The following is a 21,922-nucleotide window of genomic DNA, read 5'->3' on the forward strand; positions in this document are numbered from 1 at the left end:
TTTTAAAATTATGCTTTTCTTTTAAATGAACGTATAGAGTAACACTCATGACAAATTTAGGCCCACCTATTCATAAAAATCCTAGTGCTGCCACTGCTGCACACAACGTGCTGTTTTTGTACAAAATGTGCGTTATGAGAACTTCATTGTAAGATGCGCTCATCCGTGGTAATAACAAGTTGATAACAAAGCTAAATGTTTGGGCGCCAACCTGGCTGTCCCCGTTTACTTGAAAACTCAAAAGAAAACTGTGCTTGATGGCGCAATTACAGAAAGAAACGTAGCCCTCAGGCGTTCTTAATAGAAAAGTGCTGTCTATCGAGGTTTTTTGTTACGGCTCTCTGTCTCTGTCTTACAGCTCTCTAGTCGACAGGTGACGGCTCCTTCCGGGCAGCTGGGCTTTTATGATCCCGGGGCTGGAATGGGCGAAACTCACTAAGTGGTTTCTCGATAGTATAGAGGCAAAGGAAGGCAACACAGTTAGCGGCAGCACCCCCTCTTGTCCTGTGGTGGTATTACATACCTAGAAGGAACCTGGAAGATGACCCTCTGATGTGCATGCGTGACAAAGGTTATAACATCAGTTCAGTTCAGTTAACCTGCAGGATGACAAATCTGTTTTTCTGAAGGAGCAATTTAAATAATAATAAAAAATACAGCATTTGTGCATATGCAATGCATATTGATGGTATATTAGAATTTTTTTTCTAATTTAGTATTTCACAATCTTCTAATAGAGTTACTTTTGAAAATTTATCATAATTTATTTTTGCTTATAATATATTATGCAATAAAATATCATGTTTGGGATTTGTCGAAATTTTGATACTAACACACTGATGTGCTTTAAGGTTTAAAGCAAAACGATTAAAAAAATTACCATCCCAGATTATTTATTTAGTATTTTTTAATATTTATATTCCTCCGTGGTGGGTTTAGATTAGTGTAAATGAAGGTGTCCTGTGATGGACTGGCAAATCAGAATGGGTTAGGCTGTGGTTCCCTGAAGTACTCAAAATTGGGTAAAGTGGGCTCAGTAAATGAATGGATAGATAGGTGGGTTTTGTACTTTTTACTTTTTAAGGAATTGAGGACAAAGTGTGCTAGAATTATAATGCAGTATGAAGTCAGAGAAACCAGTCAGCTCCTTTGGATGCAATTGCATGTAAGTACTAGCACGTAAAAAATGGTAAATTGATAAATCGGCTTTTCCTTTCATCGCAGTACGACCCACCAAATAAAGAATTATAAGCACAGAGAATTTTTTTAAATTACAAAGAAACAACTGAAAGCAGTATAGTTTGCAAATAAAAATGGCATTTTCTGGCTTCTACTTTCTGGTAACTTGGTTTAAATGTGGTTTTGGTAGAATTATAAATACAAGGCCAGGGCAAGAGGTCTTTTTTTCTTAGACTCCGGGGCCATGAATAAGAGATAAGGAGGTTAAGCTCCTTTAAATTATATATTGTGGCAAAGCGTTACTTCCAGAAAGTTTAATGGCCATGAAATGTGAATACGAGCAGATGATATGATTCCAAAAACAGAACAAATGAACAAATAAAGGATCAAGAGCAGGGCTACATGTGGGGCTCATTAGTATCTGGTAATGATTGGCAATAAAAATACTCCAGTATGCACTGTGACATGGTGCTTTATGGGGCAAAATGGTGCCCTGTGGCAAAATTTGTCAGACATTCTGCAACTCTAAGCAAGCAATGGGATACAGAGGGTGCATCATGGATTGTGGTTAGTACTTGGGAACTTCCCACACATGAAAGGTCAAGGGGTAATACTGGCACAGAAAGGGCACCGATGTTACATAATCATCCCCAGCACACACTGTCCTTTTGGAAAATGTCACCCAGCAGTTTAGGTTGCATGACGGGTGATAAAATGTCATCTGCCTACTGCCATGCGATCAAACTGTCCAAAAAAAGCTATTTCTGATAGAGTGTTCCATACCATGTGTTCTGACGGTGTTCAAGAATGGTTTCTGCTTTGTCTCAATGCGTGCATCTGGCGGTCATTGACTCCAAATAAGAAGCAAGACCCATTGCTGGGGATGACCTGGGACCAGTTCATACTGTAGGTGTTGATGTTACTGGAATACAATACTAGTCCACGTACCTTGGGTGGTGGTGATTAGTCAATGGCAGATGACAGCATGAAGAGTGTCCCAGATCACACACCAGGCCATTACCTAGTGTTCTATGGAGGAATCTCTGTAGATGGTGAATTCTGTGATCTAAGAGTTGCCTTCTGAGCATAACAGATACTCCCCATGGACATGTGAACCTTATTGCAATCACTGTAGCTGGCATCATCACACAATCAGATCCATAAAACCAAATATATAGTTAACTGCCAAGCCTGAGGCCAATCTATGGCCTGCAATCAAGCTTCTCTTAACTATTCATACTGTAGCAAACAAGAAGCTGAGGCATTCTCATACTTATCATGATGTAGCACTATCAGCTTATCGTCTTTTTATGGTTACCCACTACACATCCCTGTAATGGTGTTTGTGAGTGTCAGGAACACGCAAATCAAATCTTGTGTGCAAGTGACTGTGTTGCTGTTCACTCTGATTTTCATTCAACTTTAAAAAGGACTTCAGGGTACAGCAATCTTTTTTCACTGGGTTTTCTGTAAAATTGCATTATGTATAATTGAAATGAAATTACTGAAATTGAGAAAATTGAATTAATAAACAAATGGCTATTTAAAATAAGGATTAAAGTGGTAATCCTACACTGCAGAAAGCTTGAAAACTACTAGATGCAAGTCACTGGAGGACCTAAGAAGCTGGTGATCACTGCCAGAGCATTCTGCAGCACCGTCAAGCCCCATACTTTTAAAATAAAGGACAGAAAATAATTCACTGCCTCAGTAAAACAGGTATGAATTATGGTCTCAATTTACAAAATCAGCAAATTGCACCTCTGACTTGATTTTAAACACAAAGTGTGATGAGCAACATCTGAATACGGAGCAGGTGGTTATTTCTCCCTGTAATCATTAATAAAGAAGAATCAGAATGAGCCAAGGCTATTTACAGTTACTACTATATACAGTATATAAAAATTTGCCAAAGAAGGAAAATTAATTGGAGTGCCTGTTGACCAAGAACTCTTTGAGCTTCCAAAAATTCATTTTAAACTAAAGGGTGCATCTGACAGTAGTGGTGAGAAAAGCATCTTTTTAAATGGTAATACACACATTATTATTAACAGATAGTATCAGGTTCATTATCTTTACAGATATTAGTCAGTCAGTAATTTTCTAACCCACTTAGTTCTGAACGGAGTCATGGGGGTCTGCTCAAGCCTAGCCCAGCAAGCATAGGGTGCAAGGCAGGAACAGTAGAAACAGCACTTTGCTACTTGTGCCGGTGGTGAAATGGTTAGAAGACCTGCCTTTCAGGCAGAGAATCCAGATTTGATTCGACCCATTACATTAAACTTGTGCTTTAATCAAGTAAGGTCCCCAACTACTTCTGTCACGACCCCAAGCCACCCCAGGTGATGCCATATTTTCTCTAAATTCAGTGATTGTAATTTGGAGTTGTAAGTGTAATCTGTCACCTTTGCACCACAATTTGCTCAGCACTGTTTCTCTGATGCATTTGTACCTGCCTTTTCATATAAATGCCCCCCCTTGCAAAGGCAGGAGTGGGTCAGGAAGCTGGTTGTTTGTGAAAATCCGAGTAGATCAACAGTTTCTAAAATACTCAGACCAGCCCATCTGGCACCAACAACCATGCCATATTTAGAGATACTTAAATCACCTTTCTTCCCCATTCTGATGCTCAGTTTGAACTTCAGCAGGTCATCTTGACAATGTCTACATGCCAAAATGCATTGGGTTGCTGCCATGTGATTGGCTAATTAGATATTTGCATTAATAAGCAGTTAAACAGGTGTACCCAATAAAGTGGCCGGTGTGTGTACATATAAAGTCAAGAAAGGAACTGCATGTTACCACTGGAAAATGTTGGAGCGCCAAAAAATATGTGAGAAAGTTAAAGAAAATTAGGGTCCTAATGTATGCCAATACAAAGAAAATTCTCTAAAACCAGACTGCTGTCAGGCTATGTAAGGACTGTACTGCGAGGAAGGAGCTCGGTCCACAGGTAAGTTCCATGAAAGACTGATGACCGAGATTTATAGGTCAGGGATTGCCCTCACTGGGTCTTCTCTGTGAACAAGGGAGGATTAGGTCAGCATCAGCACTCCCTCTTGACCTGAAGCAGTAGTACATACCATAGATGAGCCTGGGGAGTGGTTTTATATATCTCTAGATATATAAAATCCAACATGTCTGTCTGTATGTCTGTCCGCTCTTCAAGAGAGAACTACTTAACAAATTTAGATCGGGTTTTTTTTCTATAATTTGCTCGAACATTCCGGGTGATTCTGCGACTATGCACTCATTGCACTATGTATCATAGTTCGCTTGCAGGAGCGATTTATTTTCGCAAATCCGAGAGAGAGGCTGTGGACCTAGGGGAAGGGGAAGTGTGATGTCAGGAGTGGGGACACAGACTAAGTGTGCAATCCCATTTAAGACGGTTGAAATTTAAGTAATCAACTTCGATGTTGACATTAACATTTGTAGAACGCCAGGTAAGGCTTATCTCTCTGCTATATGCCATTTAGTACGGGATTCATAAAAGCAGTGTTAATGTTCATGACGTGCCATCTATTGGAATGACAAATGCAATGCATTTTATTACTAAAAATGTTTGTAATGTTTGTAATGGTGGCTCTGAGGCTAAGGATCTACGCTGGTATCTGGAAGGTTGCTGGTTCGATTCCCCATTACTGCCAAAGGGGATCCTACTTTGCTGGATCCTTGGCATATACTTGGTCCAGGGGCGCTAAACAATGGCTGATCCTGTGCTCTGACCCCAAGGGGTATGTGAAAACCTAACAAATTTCTAATACAAGAAATTACACAAGGCAAAATAAAGAACAAAAAAATTTTTTTTGGAATGACAAAGACATGACAGCCAGGAGGAGACACAGTCAGACACACATGACATGTATCTTCTTTTATCAAGGTTGGATATGAGGGTAAATCAAACAATAAAAGCAATTTGAAAATCATTCAGTAATTGCAAAGGATAGAAGCTGATGCAATACAACACGTTCACGATAGCTTATGGGCAGTAGAGCACAACACAGTGCTCTACTGTTTGTCTAGTTGAAGCCAAGGTCAAAGGAACACGCTATAGTGAGTTTTCATTGTTCAGAGGGAGTGATTCAGGCAGAACAGAAAGCTGTTTGGGTCCTCATCTTGTGCAAAGTTTATGGTACTCCAAGTCATCATGCACTACGGCATGTAGAGATCCATAGCTGATATCCAAATGTGGAGCAACAGCGGACAATGTAATCAATTAGTCTTCTGTGATGAAGGCATTTGCCATGTCAACGCGGGCGTGATGCTGACAGTCAACCAGGTCTTCCAAATCCAAATGTGCAACAACAGCGGACAATATAATCCATCACTCCTTTCCCATGTCGATGCGGCTGTGATGTTGATGGTGGACCAGAACGAGCTTCGTCTGTTACACGCTTTATTTGCAGTTTTAAATCATTCTACACGTTCATAAATATTTCATTGAGTCATGCCATTCCATTTCCATACTGAGCCATCCCAACATCCTTCAGTGAATTTCAGCAAGTTTCACTCCTTCTGAACAAAAAAATCTCTCTCCGGTTCTTTGTGCAACAGTGGAGAAATCCCGCAGTACATTTCACCTTGGCTTCAATTACACTGACAGCAGAATGCTGTTTTATAATTATGAACATTGCATACAATTTGTGATTTGGTTAAACTGAAATCTGCTACGCTACATTTCTGTCTACTGTACATGAGCTCATCTTCAGTTACTCTCCCAAAATCACTAGATGTGTTTTACACCTTTTCAAGTTTACTCCTGAGTAATTCATAAGAGGCAACTGAGAAAGCACATATTTTGTTTTTTGGAACCATCTTTACTGAAAGTGGTCAGGCAGAATGTGTTAGCGGTTAGCTGAGCTGTCTTGTGATCTACAGGCTGTTGGCTTGAAGTTTTGCCACGGCTGATTTAGCTTGGAAGACACATTTCCCATAAGGACCACTAATAGCCAAAAGCAAACACTGTACAGAAACAAGTAAATTCTGTCTATAGGACTATTATACCAAATCTACTAATATGCTCATACAGTGCAAAAAAAAAAGGGTGTTCTTTCATTTATCACTTAAATTATTTCATTGATTTTTTTGTAGTAGAATGTATTTTCATATGAATGGAATGCCTACAGTATATGAAACATAAGCTAATGATAACGTTTAGTGTTTTTTTTTTTTATTAAACATTTCATTTTGTCCATGTGTAAAGTATTTGGGGGTGGCCCGATGGCACAAAGGCTAACTTTTCTTCACGTCTACAGGACACCCATGTGAAGTTTGTACATTCTCTACATGTCTGTCTATGTTTTTCATCCCGTATCCCAAAGATGCGAGTATTGCTTTGATTGGCGCTGGGTGAGTAAGTGTGGATGTGACAGTGTGCCCTGTGACAGACTGGCACTCCATTCAGGGTTGGGGACTACCTTGCCTGTGGGATTTTCAAAAACAGATTGTGGATTTCAGGAGATAACTTCATGTAAAGGACTATCCTGAAGTCAGTGTGATGGTTTTGAGAACTTTCAACAGCCAAAGCAGAGCAGTTTGCAGAGATCTGGCTATGAATATTTCGTGAATGATTGCTTGGCATATTTTTTATTAAAGTACCAGGGTGGTAAGAAGGCTCTTTGTTTTAAATCTAAGAACAGTGTGTCCATTTTATACAGGATGAGTCACAATTATGTCAACATTTGAATGGCGGAAACAATTTAAACACAAAACAAACTTCATATGTGCAAGATGATTTACAGGAATATCTCAACCTGTTCGCCATCATGTTCAACCCATGTACCATATGTGGCACATAAATTATCCACAAAAATTGTATATAAGTATATACATAGCAGTACCATTAGTGTTAACATAATTTTGACTCACCCTGTATGTTAAATGTTGTCATTTTTCTTTCTATATAATTAACACAAATACTGTAAGGAAGCGAATTAGGGAATAGTCCAAGTCTGCCTATGGCCACTGTGGGCAGGAACCCAATTACACACGATTTTTGCAGAAGTACTTCAAGCAAAAGCATTAAAGTGGGCACCATATATTTTATGGGGACTTTGCAAGATGATATCTTAGCAAAACTTTCATGTTTTGGACCTGCACATAACAACACAAATGGGAAACATTTCCTCTGTTCCTTCTACAGTTGTACATATTGCCGTGAAACTACTAATTATCTAGTCCTCACCAGGCCTTTAAATTCTAAAAATCTAAATTGAATAACAAAACACTAAAGATTTTACTATGTGGTTTATTAGGAATTGTGTATGACATACTGTACTAGGTGTAAAACTGTCAGCAAGGCTTTGCCTTAACCCTCACCATGTTATGTAGCGTTCCAGATCTGTTTAATCAAATTCGGATTTGCTGGGTGCCAAAGCCTATCCTGGCTGCACTTGGCTCAAGACAGGAATGAGCCCTAGGCAGGACCCAAGACCACTGCAGAGCCCACAACTACACGGTACACTAACACCAGGGTCAGTTTGGAACCACCAGTCAACCTAACCTGCACTTTACCACACAGACAAGTGAAGAACACACAAAATCCACTCTGATGATAAACGGTCACAGGAGTCAAACACAGGATTCTGAATCCGTGAAGCAGCAGTACTAACCACTGCACTCAATGTGTTCTGAACAACAATAATATGATTTTGAAAAAATGATCAACCACTGATGCCATTAAAGCTTTTTACTCATCTTAAAACAATCAAGCATCTCCATCCATCAAACACAATTACATCTCTGCAACAACACAGCTCTGTGGTAGCAACTAGAAGATTAATCAATGCAGCTAACAATCCAAAAATACTGTTATTCAAATTATTAAAATAAAAAGATTTTTTTGATTAAAATATACACAATAACATGTTTAGCTTTCTAATTTAAGGCACACGTAGTTCCTCCTCATTTGAGATCTAAACATGGTCAGCTTTGGGAGAAGACTGAGGCAGCTACAGCCTACTGACGCTCCACGTAGTTCCCTGCTGATTCACATAAACCAGACATAATCTCAATCAAACCCTTTTATATATTATGAGTGGCACAACCGTGAAATGCTGCCTCACAGCTCTTGAGACTTGGGTTCAATTCTTGGCCATGCTGTTTAAATGGACTTTGCACATTGTGGGCTCTCCTCATATTACAATGAAGCAAAACCTGAGGTGATTGACAACTCCAAATTTCCCCTTAACGGCCGAGAGTGGACATGTGCGGTGTCATCCCTGGGGATTAAATGGAGTCCCAGTCCTGCCTTGAACTTCATACTACGCCAATAAGACTCTGCAACAACTGCAACGGGCTCAGAAGACAAGTAGGTAGACATTGTCTAGATATGTTCAATGGAACACACAAAAAAATTAACAAAAACTGAAGATCATAATAACGCTACCTGGACTTTGAAAGAAACCACATGCCTCATAAACGTGGAAGGCGCATTTTCTTAAACAGATACCTTTGCTGCTTCAAAATGAACTTATTTGATAAGTATTAAGGCTTTTTCATAATCATGTATGGATGTTGGGTTCTATACAACTCCAAGAACAGACAAAGTATTTTTAAAATATATATAAAAAAAACGCTTCACAAAATTTTCTGCGGGAAACAAATACATGCCATGATTGTGAAGTACTAACTTCGACCTGAAAAAAGATCAATTATTTTCTGTATTTTGGAGTGTATGCCTCTTGTTTTAAAATTGCGACAATAAGAATATTTTCTAAGTTAGTTTAGGTTAGCACCAGCCAATATGCATTTTAAAATCGGTGCTGTAAGTTATCAGTTTACAGTTTATTCCTCCAATGGAGCGCTCATTAGAGTAAAAGGAAGTTTTAATAAACATATGAGCATAGCTCCACTTAAAGTGTATAAAATATACCAATTACTAGCTTATATAAAAGATACATGCCTTCAGTTTAAACTAGCCAAAGACAAGTCTGAATCTATTCCTCCTTTTTTATTAAACAACCTCATGGTTACTGTTTAGGGATGAATATTATTGATGGTGACCTTTCTGAATGTTACCAGTCTTGTTTAGGACACTTTTCTTATGAGAAATCCAGACCCCTCGAGTAGGTCTGCTCAGCAATAAGCTAGAAAACCAATCACAGCTTAAAGAATTATAATACTAACAAAAACTGTGGCAAGCTTTCTGTCAGTATTTATGAACACTGATTCCCCTGCCGTCTTCCCCTAAATGACTCTTGCTACATCTTTCGCTCTCTCCATTATTTTCTCCAGATCCAACCCCATCAACCCCCCTTCCTTCCTTCCTTTCTTGTTCTCTCGGCCAATCCCTCCACAACCCCTCCACACAGATGGATTACGGCCCCAACAGGTTTACACGCCGCACATCATTAGCCATCCTCCCTCAATATCCAGCAAATAACAACCAGAGTTCTCTATCACTAGTACATCCATTACTCTCTGACACTTTTAGTACTGCTTTGCTCTCCGAGATCAACATTTCCTTTTCTGAGGGATAGAGCTAATTTGGGGGTGGGGGCAGGAGGAGACACAGGTCAACAAATACCTTGAAATTTTTCTTAAAAGCTTACCTTGTATAAATAAAATGGCAGAGAAGAGGCAACCTGCATACAGTAGCTAAGCTTATAAAAAAGATAAGAATCAATTTAGCAGTGTTTAAATGACCAAGGATTTACTAAACAGGAAAGCATAAGATGGTGCTCTTTTGATAAATGAAGAATCTGTATACCATTTGTGTTGATATTACAACTTTTTGCATGTCTACAGTACTGTGAAAGCCTATTTTCAATATTAAAAAATTAAAATTAATTCTTACACATGTTAAGGAATTAATTTTAACATAAGAAATATTTTTTATAATGGAAAATGCACAACACATCTTATTTTTTTTTAACAATTTAGATGTTGAAATTAGCAACAAACCAACAGTTTTAAGTGTTTTTGAACCCTGTGAGCAGGTGGGCCCACTGAGGCCCGGATTTCACTTACAATATCAGTGTGTCTTTTCAGCTCCAGTGATCTGCAATGCTCTTCAAACTAAAAGGAGTCGACTACAGACGGGGTTTTACTGTCAGTTTTGGAGCACTTTTAACACATGACCCTTCCCCTTCCCACATTTACACTTATATGATTCTAAAACTGGCCGCCACAGAATGAGAACCATGACAGCAATATCATGTTAAATATCTGTGCATCCACCCGTTCTCTGAAACTGTTTTTTATTTCCTTCTTCATTTGATTACAGAGCCACAGGGAGGCGAGCCTTTCTCATCAGCACCAACAAGTAGGAGTCGCCTTTCAATGGTAGAAATTACTCTGTGACAGGACACACTCAAGCACACACGCATGAAGCCAATGTAGATTTTCCAATAAATGCCCTTCTTTGTGGAAGTCGGAGCACATGCAGGCCAGGTCTACACATAGAGCGGCCAGGCTGTGAATTGAACCCAGGTTCCTGGGAATGTGAGATGGCACCACCAACCAGTGAATCAATGCGCCACACCAAAATACACATTTAATAGAAGGTTAAAAAAATAATAATAATACTTGTACTTTTTAGGTAGTCAAGTCACGAAACACACATCGCTTTTCATGATCAGAGCTGACCTTTTGGTCCCTGTTCTATCGTGAGGACTCAGACGCTCATCAAAGAGAAGCAGAAGATGCTGAACTTATTCTTAAACTCTGTTCACACATTTCCCCATCATTAAACAGCCAACTAACCTTTTAACCCCACTGTTTATCTTCTCACATGGCTGCTTTTCGCACCCACTCTTTCACCTTTTGACGCAGACAAATTAAACAAAATGAAAGAAAATACACTATCAATAAAGAAAGCAAGTGATCAAGCTGTGGCACCCTTCACTTTGCATTACACCTTTCTATGGTGAACACCTTCCAAGGTGATTTATGAGTGAAAGACCGCACTATAATTCATTGTTTTCCAAATTTGGAACACAGGAAAGAGAAGCAGCTTGGCCAACATGGCAGCAAACCGGAGGCTGGGACTGTACCAGTGGTCTTGTGGTATTGTGGCTTGAGCAACTGGGACTCACTGCCTGTGCCAAAACTGGCTTATAACTTCGAATGTTTGGAGACTTTTACAGCTAAATGGGGCATACTATTTAAAAGGTAACAGACTACTACAAAGGTTTTAATTTAACTACTAGCAACTTGACTAAGCAGAGATAATAATTAAAATGTATTCATTATATATACTTGCCTTGTAATTACTTCACTGATAAATTATTAACTGTTACTAGATTACTCATTATTCATTTGTAAAATATTATGGGTCACCCTTAAGGTGCATCAGTGAAATATTTGCAGGAGATTTAAACTAATTTTAAATAACATTATATATAAAAAAACATATCTGTCTGCAAAAAGGGTGGCAACGTGTTTCTGTTGCATCACAACTCAAGGCAATGGCTTCAAACTCCGGGGACTCTTTGAGTCCCAGCTCAGTTACTGTCTGAGTGGATTTTGCAAATCCTCTGTGTATAAATGTGAGATTTTTTGCAAGTATTCTGTTCTTCATCCCTAAGATGGGCTGTTGGGGTTACCTTGTTTGTGGTTGTGCCTTGTGATTGAGGAGCAATGCTCATGGTTGATCCTTGTCTTGATTCCCCCATGTTGTCCCTGAAACCCTGAAGTGAATTATGTAGGTGAGAAAAAAGATAAAGTGGTCAGTTTGATGAGATTATCAAGTTGTGTAGTAGAGACAGTAGGAGTTCAAACCTTCAAATCTGTTATTTTGTGAATGATGTTATTTTGGAGGAATTAGGTGAACCGGTTTGACAAGTTTCTGGGCACCACACCATGCGGCAGCCTTTTTACAGGAGCTCTCTCCTTTCTTTTCTTCAAAAACAGTTTTTGTTTGTTATTAATTATTATTGTTGAGATTTGGCCTCTGGGTTGTTACTGTCATCTCTTACCTGAGCTTTGGCTTGTCTCAATTGCCTTGTGGATGGGCAGCAAACTTGAGAGATGTCACGTGGTGAGCTCTGAGGATCTGAAGGCTACCTTACATCCACAACATCTGTGAATGTGAGAGACTTTGAGGAACATAAATATTTTCCTTTACTCAGCTGGTAGCACTGTGATCACAACTGCTAAAGAAGCTCACATGGTATTGCAGAAACAGCTCATCCGAGGATGGCAAAAGTGAAGATCCAAACCGAGGTTAAACGTAAGGTGGAGATTAGATTAGATACGATACATTTTATTACTCTCTAGTGGAAATTCACATAATAATTCCAAAACTGGCCAGACTGGATCGCTTTTAAAGTTGAAAAAACTATCATACTGTATGTCATGGTCTGTTCAGGTATTGCAGTAATTGTGGTATTTGCAAAGAATTGTCTTAAACTTCCTATTTCAGATCCTATTCAATGCTGGACAGGTTACATCTGATATGATCAGATGGAGTAGAAAAAGCAGGAGGGTCTGGAGACCCAACTTACAAGTAAAGTTGAAATCTGTGATGTACACTTTGAAATGCAGTCTGAATTCATCCACATTACAGACTAGGAGGGTTGCATCGTCTCGTTCATATTTATTTTTAAACTTGACAACTGAGTTGTGAACACTCAAAAGATAAGTCATTCTGAATGCCGGGGTCTTCAACCAATCAACTTTGGATAAAACAAACTTATAATGGCATTTTTCTTTTGTGGACCTGCTACATTCAAATGTCAATGTCTTTAAATATAAACCAGACAGGACACATCACCTTACTGACACCTAAAAGCTTGTTATTCATAGCAGCAGCTCTTCATTATCCAAGCGAGAAGTTCTTATGTGTGCTTGGGTTTTTTTTAATTTATTTTAACATGAATAACATGTATTACATCAAATATTGGATAGTAGGATTTATTGCCATTTCACACACTTTTCCTAGCTCTAATGGGCAACAAATGCAAATTCTTCAGTCAGGCACTTTAAAATGGCATCAAAGCACAAGTGACATAAGGATTTTCACTCCAATCATGCTTTACCAAGCACTAAGGTAACATGAGATGACTTAGGACATCAAAATAAGCCAGTGCTCTTTATGACTGGATAGGAGCTACAGGTGCCAGAGTATAAGTCAGGGCCAAAGAGAGCTACAGAAAGAGCATTATCCATGCAGGCCTACTGTACATAGCAGACAAGCTGTGCAAAGGAAAAGATTGGGGGTTATGCCTAAAATGTCCAGCATTGTGCAAATCCCTGTATGGTCACCCCAGATATGTGACAATTACCAACTCAGTCTGGCAACTGTATATTGGAAGCAGCCATCTCCGAAACGTCTCCTAAAACTGCTGCATCAGCTCTAGTTAACTCTGTAAAAGCAAAGTCTAATTTGACATTCTCAAGATAAAATCAAGGTTTTATTTTTTTAATTTATTTAATATTTTTGTCAACTGTTCTGAAGAGACATGCAAGCATGAATTTCATTGTACTATGTACACATGACAGTAAACTTGACTTGCTGTTACATCAACAAGACTCTGCTATTAACTGCAAAGATGGTAAAACTAGCAACATGATTGTTACAATTCAAATATATCAGGATAATGTTTCACATGTGAATGGGAAATTTTTTAAAGGTGGGGCTCTACTGTACTGTACATACGGTAGGTGTGTGCATTGCTGCTTTAATCTGAATGGCAATTTTAGGTTAGGTCTGCCGTGCTTCTAACAAAAGTTAGACAGCTGGAAATACTTGACTCTTTGTGGAGTTTCGTCTCGCATGTTCTAAGAAGGCAGCCAATAGTTAACACATTATCTTGCCATGTGTAAAGACACTTGTATATCATAAATTTGCTTCTTTGTAAAGACCTAAAGTATCTAAGAAATAATGCAGAAGCGGCATACTTAGTGAGCGAACATCTGAGAACAGAACAGAACATGAACATCCTAAAGAATTAGTGGGCACCGTAATCTATTTTTAAATATACTGATGAGCAACAGGACAACTACAACAACAACTAATTAGGCCGTGGCTGGTTTCAGTAAGAAACAGGATGTAAGCTATAATTAAAATCATCTGTGAAACAAAACAACAGTAGCCACCATGGCCTTCATTAACAGGGGTTATCATCTTAGTATACTGACAGTCTATAAAGTGTTTTAAGTATGTCTTGGAGGAAGACTTTCCTTTAGAGATAAGGGAGATTATGAACATTTTAGTAGTTGTGAACTCTGCTTATTTAGAGTAAATGGTACAGCTTAATGACTGAAATGAGTGACGAAGAGACCTACAGTATTGAAACCTATGCTATATAGTCTAACAATATAAAAATGGAAGTCAGCTAGCATGGAAGTGCAGAAGTCAGCAGTACTACCTCACACCTCCAGAGTCCTGGGTTCAAATCCCAGCCCAATCTCTGGCTCAGTGGAGTTGTACCAGTTCTTCCTTTTGTATTTTGGTTTACCTCCCACATCTTAAATAGATGCATGTTAAATTGATGTTGATTTCTGTGTTTATCAGATATGAATGAGTGTGAGTAGAAATGGAAGGTCCCTGTACGATCGGTGTCAGAGCTTGGTCCGCATTGCCGGCAGTAAGTCGAACCCGTTTCCAGTGAGAGTTGGACTCCGCCAGGGCTGCCCTTTGTCACCGATTCTGTTCATAACTTTTATGGACAGAATTTCTAGGCACAGCCAGGGTGTTGAGGGGGTCCGGCTTGGTGGACTCAGGATTGGGTCATTGCTTTTTGCAGATGATGTTGTCCTGTTTGCTTCATCAGGCCGTGATCTTCAGCTCTCTCTGGATTGGTTCGCAGCTGAGTGTGAAGCGGCTGGGATGGGAATCAGCACCTCCAAATCTGAGACCATGATCCTCAGCCGGAAAAGGGTGGATTGCCCTCTCAGGGTTGGAAGCGAGATCCTGCCCCAAGTGGAGGAGTTCAAGTATCTCGGGGTCTTGTTCACGAGTGAGGGAAGAATGGAGCGTGAGATCGACAGGCGGATTGGTGCGGCGTCCGCAGTGATGCGGGCTCTGTATCGGTCTGTCGTGGTGAAAAAGGAGCTGAGCTGTAAGGCAAAGATCTCAATTTACCAGTCGATCTATGTTCCTACCCTCACCTATGGTCATGAGCTATGGATAGTGACCGAAAGAACGAGATCGCGAATACAAGCGGCTGAAATGAGTTTTCTCCGCAGGGTGTCTGGGCTCTCCCTTAAAGATAGGGTGAGAAGCTCAGTCATCCGGGAGGGGCTCAGAGTAGAGCCGCTGCTCCTCTGCATCAAGAGGAGTCAGATGAGGTGGCTCGGGCATCTGATCAGGATGCCTCCTGGACGCCTCCCTGGTGAGGTGTTCCGGGCACGTCCAATTGGGAGGAGGCCCCGGGGAAGACCCAGGACACTCTGGAGGGACTATATCTCGAGGCTGGCCTTGGAACGCCTCGGGATTCTCCCGGAAGAGCTAGAAGAAGTGGCCGGGGAGAGGGAAGTCTGGGCATCTCTGCTCAAGCTGCTGCCACGGCGACCCGACCTCAGATAAGCAGAAGAGGATGGATGGATGGATAGAAATGGAAGGATAAGTCCGTCAATACATTTTTGATAACACTTTAAACCGTTAAAGTCAAGTGTGGGTCAAATAAGTCAGATTTTCTTTCTATCAGGCTTGGTTTTCTTGTGACACCACCATTATATTTTCATCATTTATTGTCATTGTGGGATAAAAATACTAACAAATAGATATTTTTCAAATATTAACCACTATTATATTAAATAAATTACCCTTAAGACAAAGAGAGATGGTAGGAAAAATTGATCAGTACAGCAGAAAGTGCAACGTAAAACTTAGTAGACCTGTCCTTGGACTCTCCCTTGGAGTTTCTGGATAAGAACAATGTAATTAATTCATAACATCATCAAATAATACATTTGATATTTGTTAAAAAAAAGTTTCTGTCTGAAAAGTATTCACAAACTCATTATACCAGTGCTACTGAAATGTACCTTTTTGTTATACCGTTATAATTTTATGCCATACCACTGGTCTGCTTTGCTCATCATTAACTAAACCTCTGCCTTAGTGAAATACATTTAGTGACATTTTGGGTATGAATGTTTCAAGGCATTTAACATGTTTAAAGAGGCTTATGTGATGTTTCTTACCCACATATTGTTTCTCCTGTTATTGTATATCCCAAAATAAAAACTTTTGAATTTGTAATGGATTGTATCTTTGAAGAAATATTTTTGAATAAAATGAAATAAATATGAAAATACATAAAAGTACTGTAAGATGTGACAAATAAATTAATAACAACATGAAATATGGGTATAAATCAAGTGACCCAAAAATATTTTTTGTTTATTTCTTTAAGTATTTATTGAACTATTTCTTCATTGATTTACGTATGTTACTGACACTGCAGGAAACACAAAACAAGCCCTGAAATGAAAAGTGTTACTTTAACTTGTCAAGCTTGAGAGGGCGGGCTCTAGCGAGTACTGTCTTTTGATTGGTGATTTGTCAGCAGAGTGGACATATGCACTTTGCTTGACTTAGGAATTCAGTGGCTCTTGTGCATCCACCACAAGTGCAAGAAAAAAACGCCAAGATTCAATTGCTTTAACTCAAGAAACTCTGAGATCCTCACAAGGAGTTTGCATCTAAAGTATCTTCTGTAAATGTGGCCCTTGTTGGCTGAAGGTTTATATTCGCTCTACTGACGATTCACCAATCACAACACAGTGCTCACTAGAACCCGCCCTCTCTACATTGATAAGTGAAAGTGATAGTTTTCACTTCATTGTGTACTTCATGTTGAGTGCGGTGTTACATAAACATATAAAGGAAGAAACAATTAAATATGCAAAGAAACAAGAACAAACCATACATTTTGTAATACATCTCATGTTGTTATTATGTATGTATTTATTGTCAAGTTTCACAGTACTTGTTTATTTTTTTTTCAATTTTGTCCCAAATATTCCTCCATATACAGTATATCTCCCTGCTGACTAACCAGAGAACTGTATTTGCTCCTACAAGCACACAACACAGGGTCATTAAAAGGGAACTGAACACTTTCAAAAATGTTTTGCTCAGTAACTAAGTCAAGTCAATTTTATTTATAGAGCACTTTTAAAACAGCAGAAGTCGACCAAAGTGCTGCAAGTGTAAAAATGAGTATATAGCATGCACCAAACTGTAGACTTACCTTTGATATTTTTCTGGATTTTGTTACATAAAAAAGAGAAGGCTGCCATGTTAGATAGATAGATAGATAGATAGATAGATAGATAGATAGATAGATAGATAGATAGATAGATAGATAGATAGATAGATAGATACTTTATTAATCCCAAGGGGAAATTCACATACTCCAGCAGCAGCATACTGATACAAAAAACAATATTATAGAGTAATAAAAATGCAGGTAAAAACAGACAATAACTTTGAATAATGTTAACGTTTACCCCCCCCCCAGGTGGAGTTGAAGAGTCGCATAGTTTGGGGGAGGAACGATCTCCTCAGTCTGTCAGTGGAGCAGGACAGTGACAGCAGTCTGTCGCTGAAGCTGCTCCTCTGTCTGGAGATGATACTGTTCAGTGGATGCAGTGGATTCTCCATGATTGACAGGAGCCTGCTCAGTGCCCGTCGCTCTGCAACGGATGTCAAGCTGTCCAGCTCTGTGCCTACAATAGAGCCTGCCTTCCTCACCAGTTTGGCCAGGCGTGAGGCGTCCTTCTTCTTAATGCTGCCTCCCCAGCACACCACCGCGTAGAAGAGGGTGCTCACCACAACCAACTGATAGAACATCTGCAGCATCTTATTCCAGATGTTGAAGGACGCCAGCCTTCTAAGGAAGTATAACTGTTAGCCATTGACAGTGATAGATTCCGCAGAGTCTGGCATGAATGAGACTACAGAATTGACATGTAGGCCACATTAGTTGTGATTATTCAGTGTATAAGAATAATAAAGTGTCTAATCAGGTGAAACAAGTAGCCGAATATATATGCATTCATGCATTGACTGAACATACTGTAAATAAAGACAAGGCTTTTCTACTGAACACATTTTATTCATTTTCAACTCATTATTTTGTGGATATGATCTCTATAATAAAAAAACACAGTCAATAATGAGAAATCCTCTTTAATTTTCTTTTTCTCTTTACAGACAACATGATAATGGAATGCTGATGGCTCAGAATGACCTTTGGCATGAAGACTGCCACAAAGCACAACATTTAGAAGTATAATCACTGCAAAAGATGCAAGGAAGACAACAGTATCACAACATTCTACAGAGCCTCCTATTTTTCCTTCAGCTTTTTTTTTTCTAAGACAAGAAACAAAATTAACAAAAGAAGACATTTTATCTTCAGGTGAAAATTATCTACGCATGTTGTTTGAATAAGCTAAGCTAAGAATTTATGAAACTGATTAAAAATCTAAGTACCTCAGTATATTGACATAAAAACATATTTTTAGAAAAAGAGAAAAAAATACAAAAAAAAGCAAAAAAAAAAAAAGAAAAAGAATTATGAATAACAAACATTTAATTCTTGGATCATCCTTAAAATTCATTTTTGACAAATTTATTCCATTCATTCAGTCTTATCATGCCCACCGAAAGTATTAGTTTGATATATAAACTTTTTTTTATGAATTAGATTTCTAATATCCCTTGATGTGTATGATTTAGTATTTTAAGTGAGAAAATTGTCAGTCATTTAATTTGCACAGTGGACTCAACATAACAATATAAGGGAAAGACATAATAACATTCCCATCACAACTGTATACCCTCAAAGGAAAAAAAAAAACTCTAGAGAGTCAAAAATTATTTCTTCTTGTAGGCAGTACACTAAAGGCCATATTATTTTAAAATGAAGTAAAAAGTCATCTATTAGGCATGTGTTTGATAAAAGATCCTTTCAACAAATAGCTTGTTGGCATCTTATATCCAAAGCAGCATTATGCATGTTTTCACTTTTTTGTCTTTTTGATTTTTTTTCACATTGTACAGTATCTTCATAGTTTAGTATGCACTGCACTTTCACTGTTCTACTTTATACTATTAAACTAAGTGGACACCATGCAAATGTCCACACAATATATATCTAAATGCAGATATCAGTAGTGGGAAAGGAAAAACACATACACATCAAAACAAGAATGGCCTCGGAGTGGTGGTGAGGGTTTAAACTTGTGTTTTTTCCACAAAAAGTTTCATTGTGCTTCCCTCTCCTATGAGAGCCGTGCAACTGCCTGTACAGCACACATTTGGCAACAAGGAAAGAGAAAGTCAGCAGCTGCAGAATTCTAGTTGCGACTGCAGCTTTGTATTGGCCTCAAATTGTCACTGATCACAGCCCCTGTTAACAGCAATGAAAATATTTGCAGCATTTCTTGAGCCAGACAGATTGCTAGTCTGTGTAGACTCAGGAGACGCAATGAAAGAGAGTGAGAGAGAGATAGGCACTGTCCCGTTTAACCTGCTCTATTCCCTATTTCCCATTAGCACTTAACATTTTCGCTGTGTTGTGACTGCAATTATTTCACTTAACACTGTTTAATCTGTATCTGAGGTATATGTAAATCCTCTAGATGATGTCGCTGGAAATGATCCAGGGTTAGTAGCTTTCTTGTACTTGTTATTACAGCTCAGGCCTGGATGAAGTGTAGCTTGTTTAATGGATCTTTAAAGAATGAAAGAAGAGAAAAGGAAAAGAAAAAGAAAAAAAAAGCAAGGAAGGCTATTCTCTTCCTTTCACTTTGAGTTTGACTTCCAAATTCTCAGCTTAGGGAGCCTGGGCCCCGATCCGTTCACGAATCAGTCGCTCACTTAGCTCCCACAGCGCTGCAGCCGTCCTCTCATTTTGGGCCTCTGATGAGGGTACGCACCGGTAGCAGTTGTTAAAATACATCCCACCCAGGCCTTCCAGCTCTGGTGCAATGGCACAGTAGACAGTGGTGGCTGCTCCTTGTTGCTAAAAAAAAAAGAAAGCAAAAAGGTTTAATTAAACTACCCAGAGGCTGTTCAGGTTATAACATCACATACACATACAACAAGTAGTCCATCCCTCACATTTACAAGGAGTGATAGCTGGAAACAATCTCAAGACAAATGCATTATCATGCTGCTTTTATGCCGGTCACTCGTTTTTTTTAACAGTCCAATTGAGGGATATTTGAATTTACACACTTTTCAAGAAACTCAGCTTTACTTTGATAAAGAATAAAAAAAGCAATTATTGCAGCACTGAAACGCAGGAAGTCTACAAACATTAAGAAAAAAATATTTACTATAGAAAGGACTTGTACATAGTAACTGTAAAGACGATATGCAGGAAACACAATAAGACATTTTATTTAGGAAATGAAAATGGAGCACACAGATTAAGGCAGCGTGCATCTCATTCTCCATAAGGAGCCACCTTTGCTGTCTTTGTGAAGAGACAGACATTGAGAAGAACGTGGATTGCTTTAAGTTTTGCTGTTCTGCAGTGTGGCTTTTGGGGAACTTTTGCAATGAATTGGGACCTACAAAGCAAATTGGATAGAGACAAACATGAAATGCACACCCACCGCCTTCTCCTCCTCCTCTTCTCCTTTTTTTTTGTTTTTCTTGAATTTCAAATTGTTCCCCAAAAGCAAGCTCTAACTAAGAGCTGAAAGATATAAATGCCTCAAATTCAATGACAAATGCAGTCTGGCATTCTGATGTTTTATGAAATCCTGCCAAAAATAAAAGAAAAAAGAAAAAAAAAAAACTAGGTGCTCCAATTAAGCACCATCATGTACAGTAACGCGGGGCCTCGTGCCAAAACTGTTTATTCATCTTGTGTCAAAGGGATTTACACATCTGAATGAGTCGATGGTGACTGCCAATGATGTAAAGTGTTGCTCAGCTGAGGAGAACAGAAGACACCATGACAAGGTGGAACTGACAAGAAACAAAAGTTCACACCATTCAAGAGGAGCTGTATTCAATTTATAAAAGAATCAAAAGCCAAAATCCATAGACATGCAGTAAGCGTCTGTTGTATTGCACATAATAACACTGAAAGACACCCTAGTGTCTGAGTCTGGTTAGCGTATTGAGAGTCCTGCCATGGTGTACCTCAGCAAGTAGACAAAACTGTTCAAAAGTGTACAGTGTTGTGTCAGGATGCAAGCCACGTGCATGAAAATATTTACTATAAACTTCTCCTTTCTGTTGTCTTTGCAGTGTAACAATAGGCTCAGCCAAACTATCACAGGAAACACAGGACCGCTTCTTCAAGTGTTTTCTTGCTCTAACTGTCTTTCTCCCTTCATTAGATTGCACAAACCTTCTTCTAGTACGTACGTACTTACTTGTTCTTGTGAAATGTTTTTATCAAAGGCCTAAGAGTTCTTCAAACCTTGCAGCAAATGTGTGCCCTGACAGCTCTGATATACTGTGCATATATGAATGCATTTATTTTAACACTACACTATTGGACAGCATGGTGGCACAGGGGGCTTCATTCCCTTGAGCACACGCTACGTGTGCAGTTCACAACATTCTTCCTTCATCTGTTTGGATTTTTCTCCATGTGCTCCACTTTCTGTACAAAATCTTGAATCCATGTGTCTTAGGGTAGGTGGTTCTCAGGTTTAACCAAGAGGGACCACCATGGCTGCAAGTCTTTATTCCAACCAGTTTCAGTATCATTGTTTCTTTTAATTGATCTCCTTGTTTATTTAGCTGGCTTAAAAATATTTGTAAGAAATGTATAAATATTTGTATTCTTTGCCACTGCTTTAAAATCTGACCGTT

At 38.9% G+C, this 21,922-nt stretch overlaps 2 protein-coding genes across 2 annotated transcripts in view; one reads left to right on the forward strand and one right to left on the reverse strand.

Annotated features, from left to right (window-relative positions):
* Positions 1-18,397, forward strand: part of mafa (v-maf avian musculoaponeurotic fibrosarcoma oncogene homolog a (paralog a)) — a 1,357,435-nt gene extending 1,339,038 nt beyond the window's left edge. Inside the window, exon 3 of the mRNA XM_051932123.1 lies at positions 18,293-18,397. The gene's annotated coding sequence lies outside the window, so the exon portion shown is untranslated. The remainder of the gene's footprint in view (positions 1-18,292) is intronic.
* wwox (WW domain containing oxidoreductase) overlaps positions 18,249-21,922 on the reverse strand; it is a 1,257,913-nt gene continuing 1,254,239 nt past the window's right edge. The window contains exon 9 of the mRNA XM_028809817.2: positions 18,249-20,108. Coding sequence (XP_028665650.1) covers positions 19,920-20,108 — 189 coding nt within the window. The 3' untranslated portion in view covers positions 18,249-19,919. The remainder of the gene's footprint in view (positions 20,109-21,922) is intronic.

This window comes from Erpetoichthys calabaricus, chromosome 9 (assembly GCF_900747795.2).
Source record: "Erpetoichthys calabaricus chromosome 9, fErpCal1.3, whole genome shotgun sequence".
NCBI lineage: Eukaryota > Metazoa > Chordata > Cladistia > Polypteriformes > Polypteridae > Erpetoichthys > Erpetoichthys calabaricus.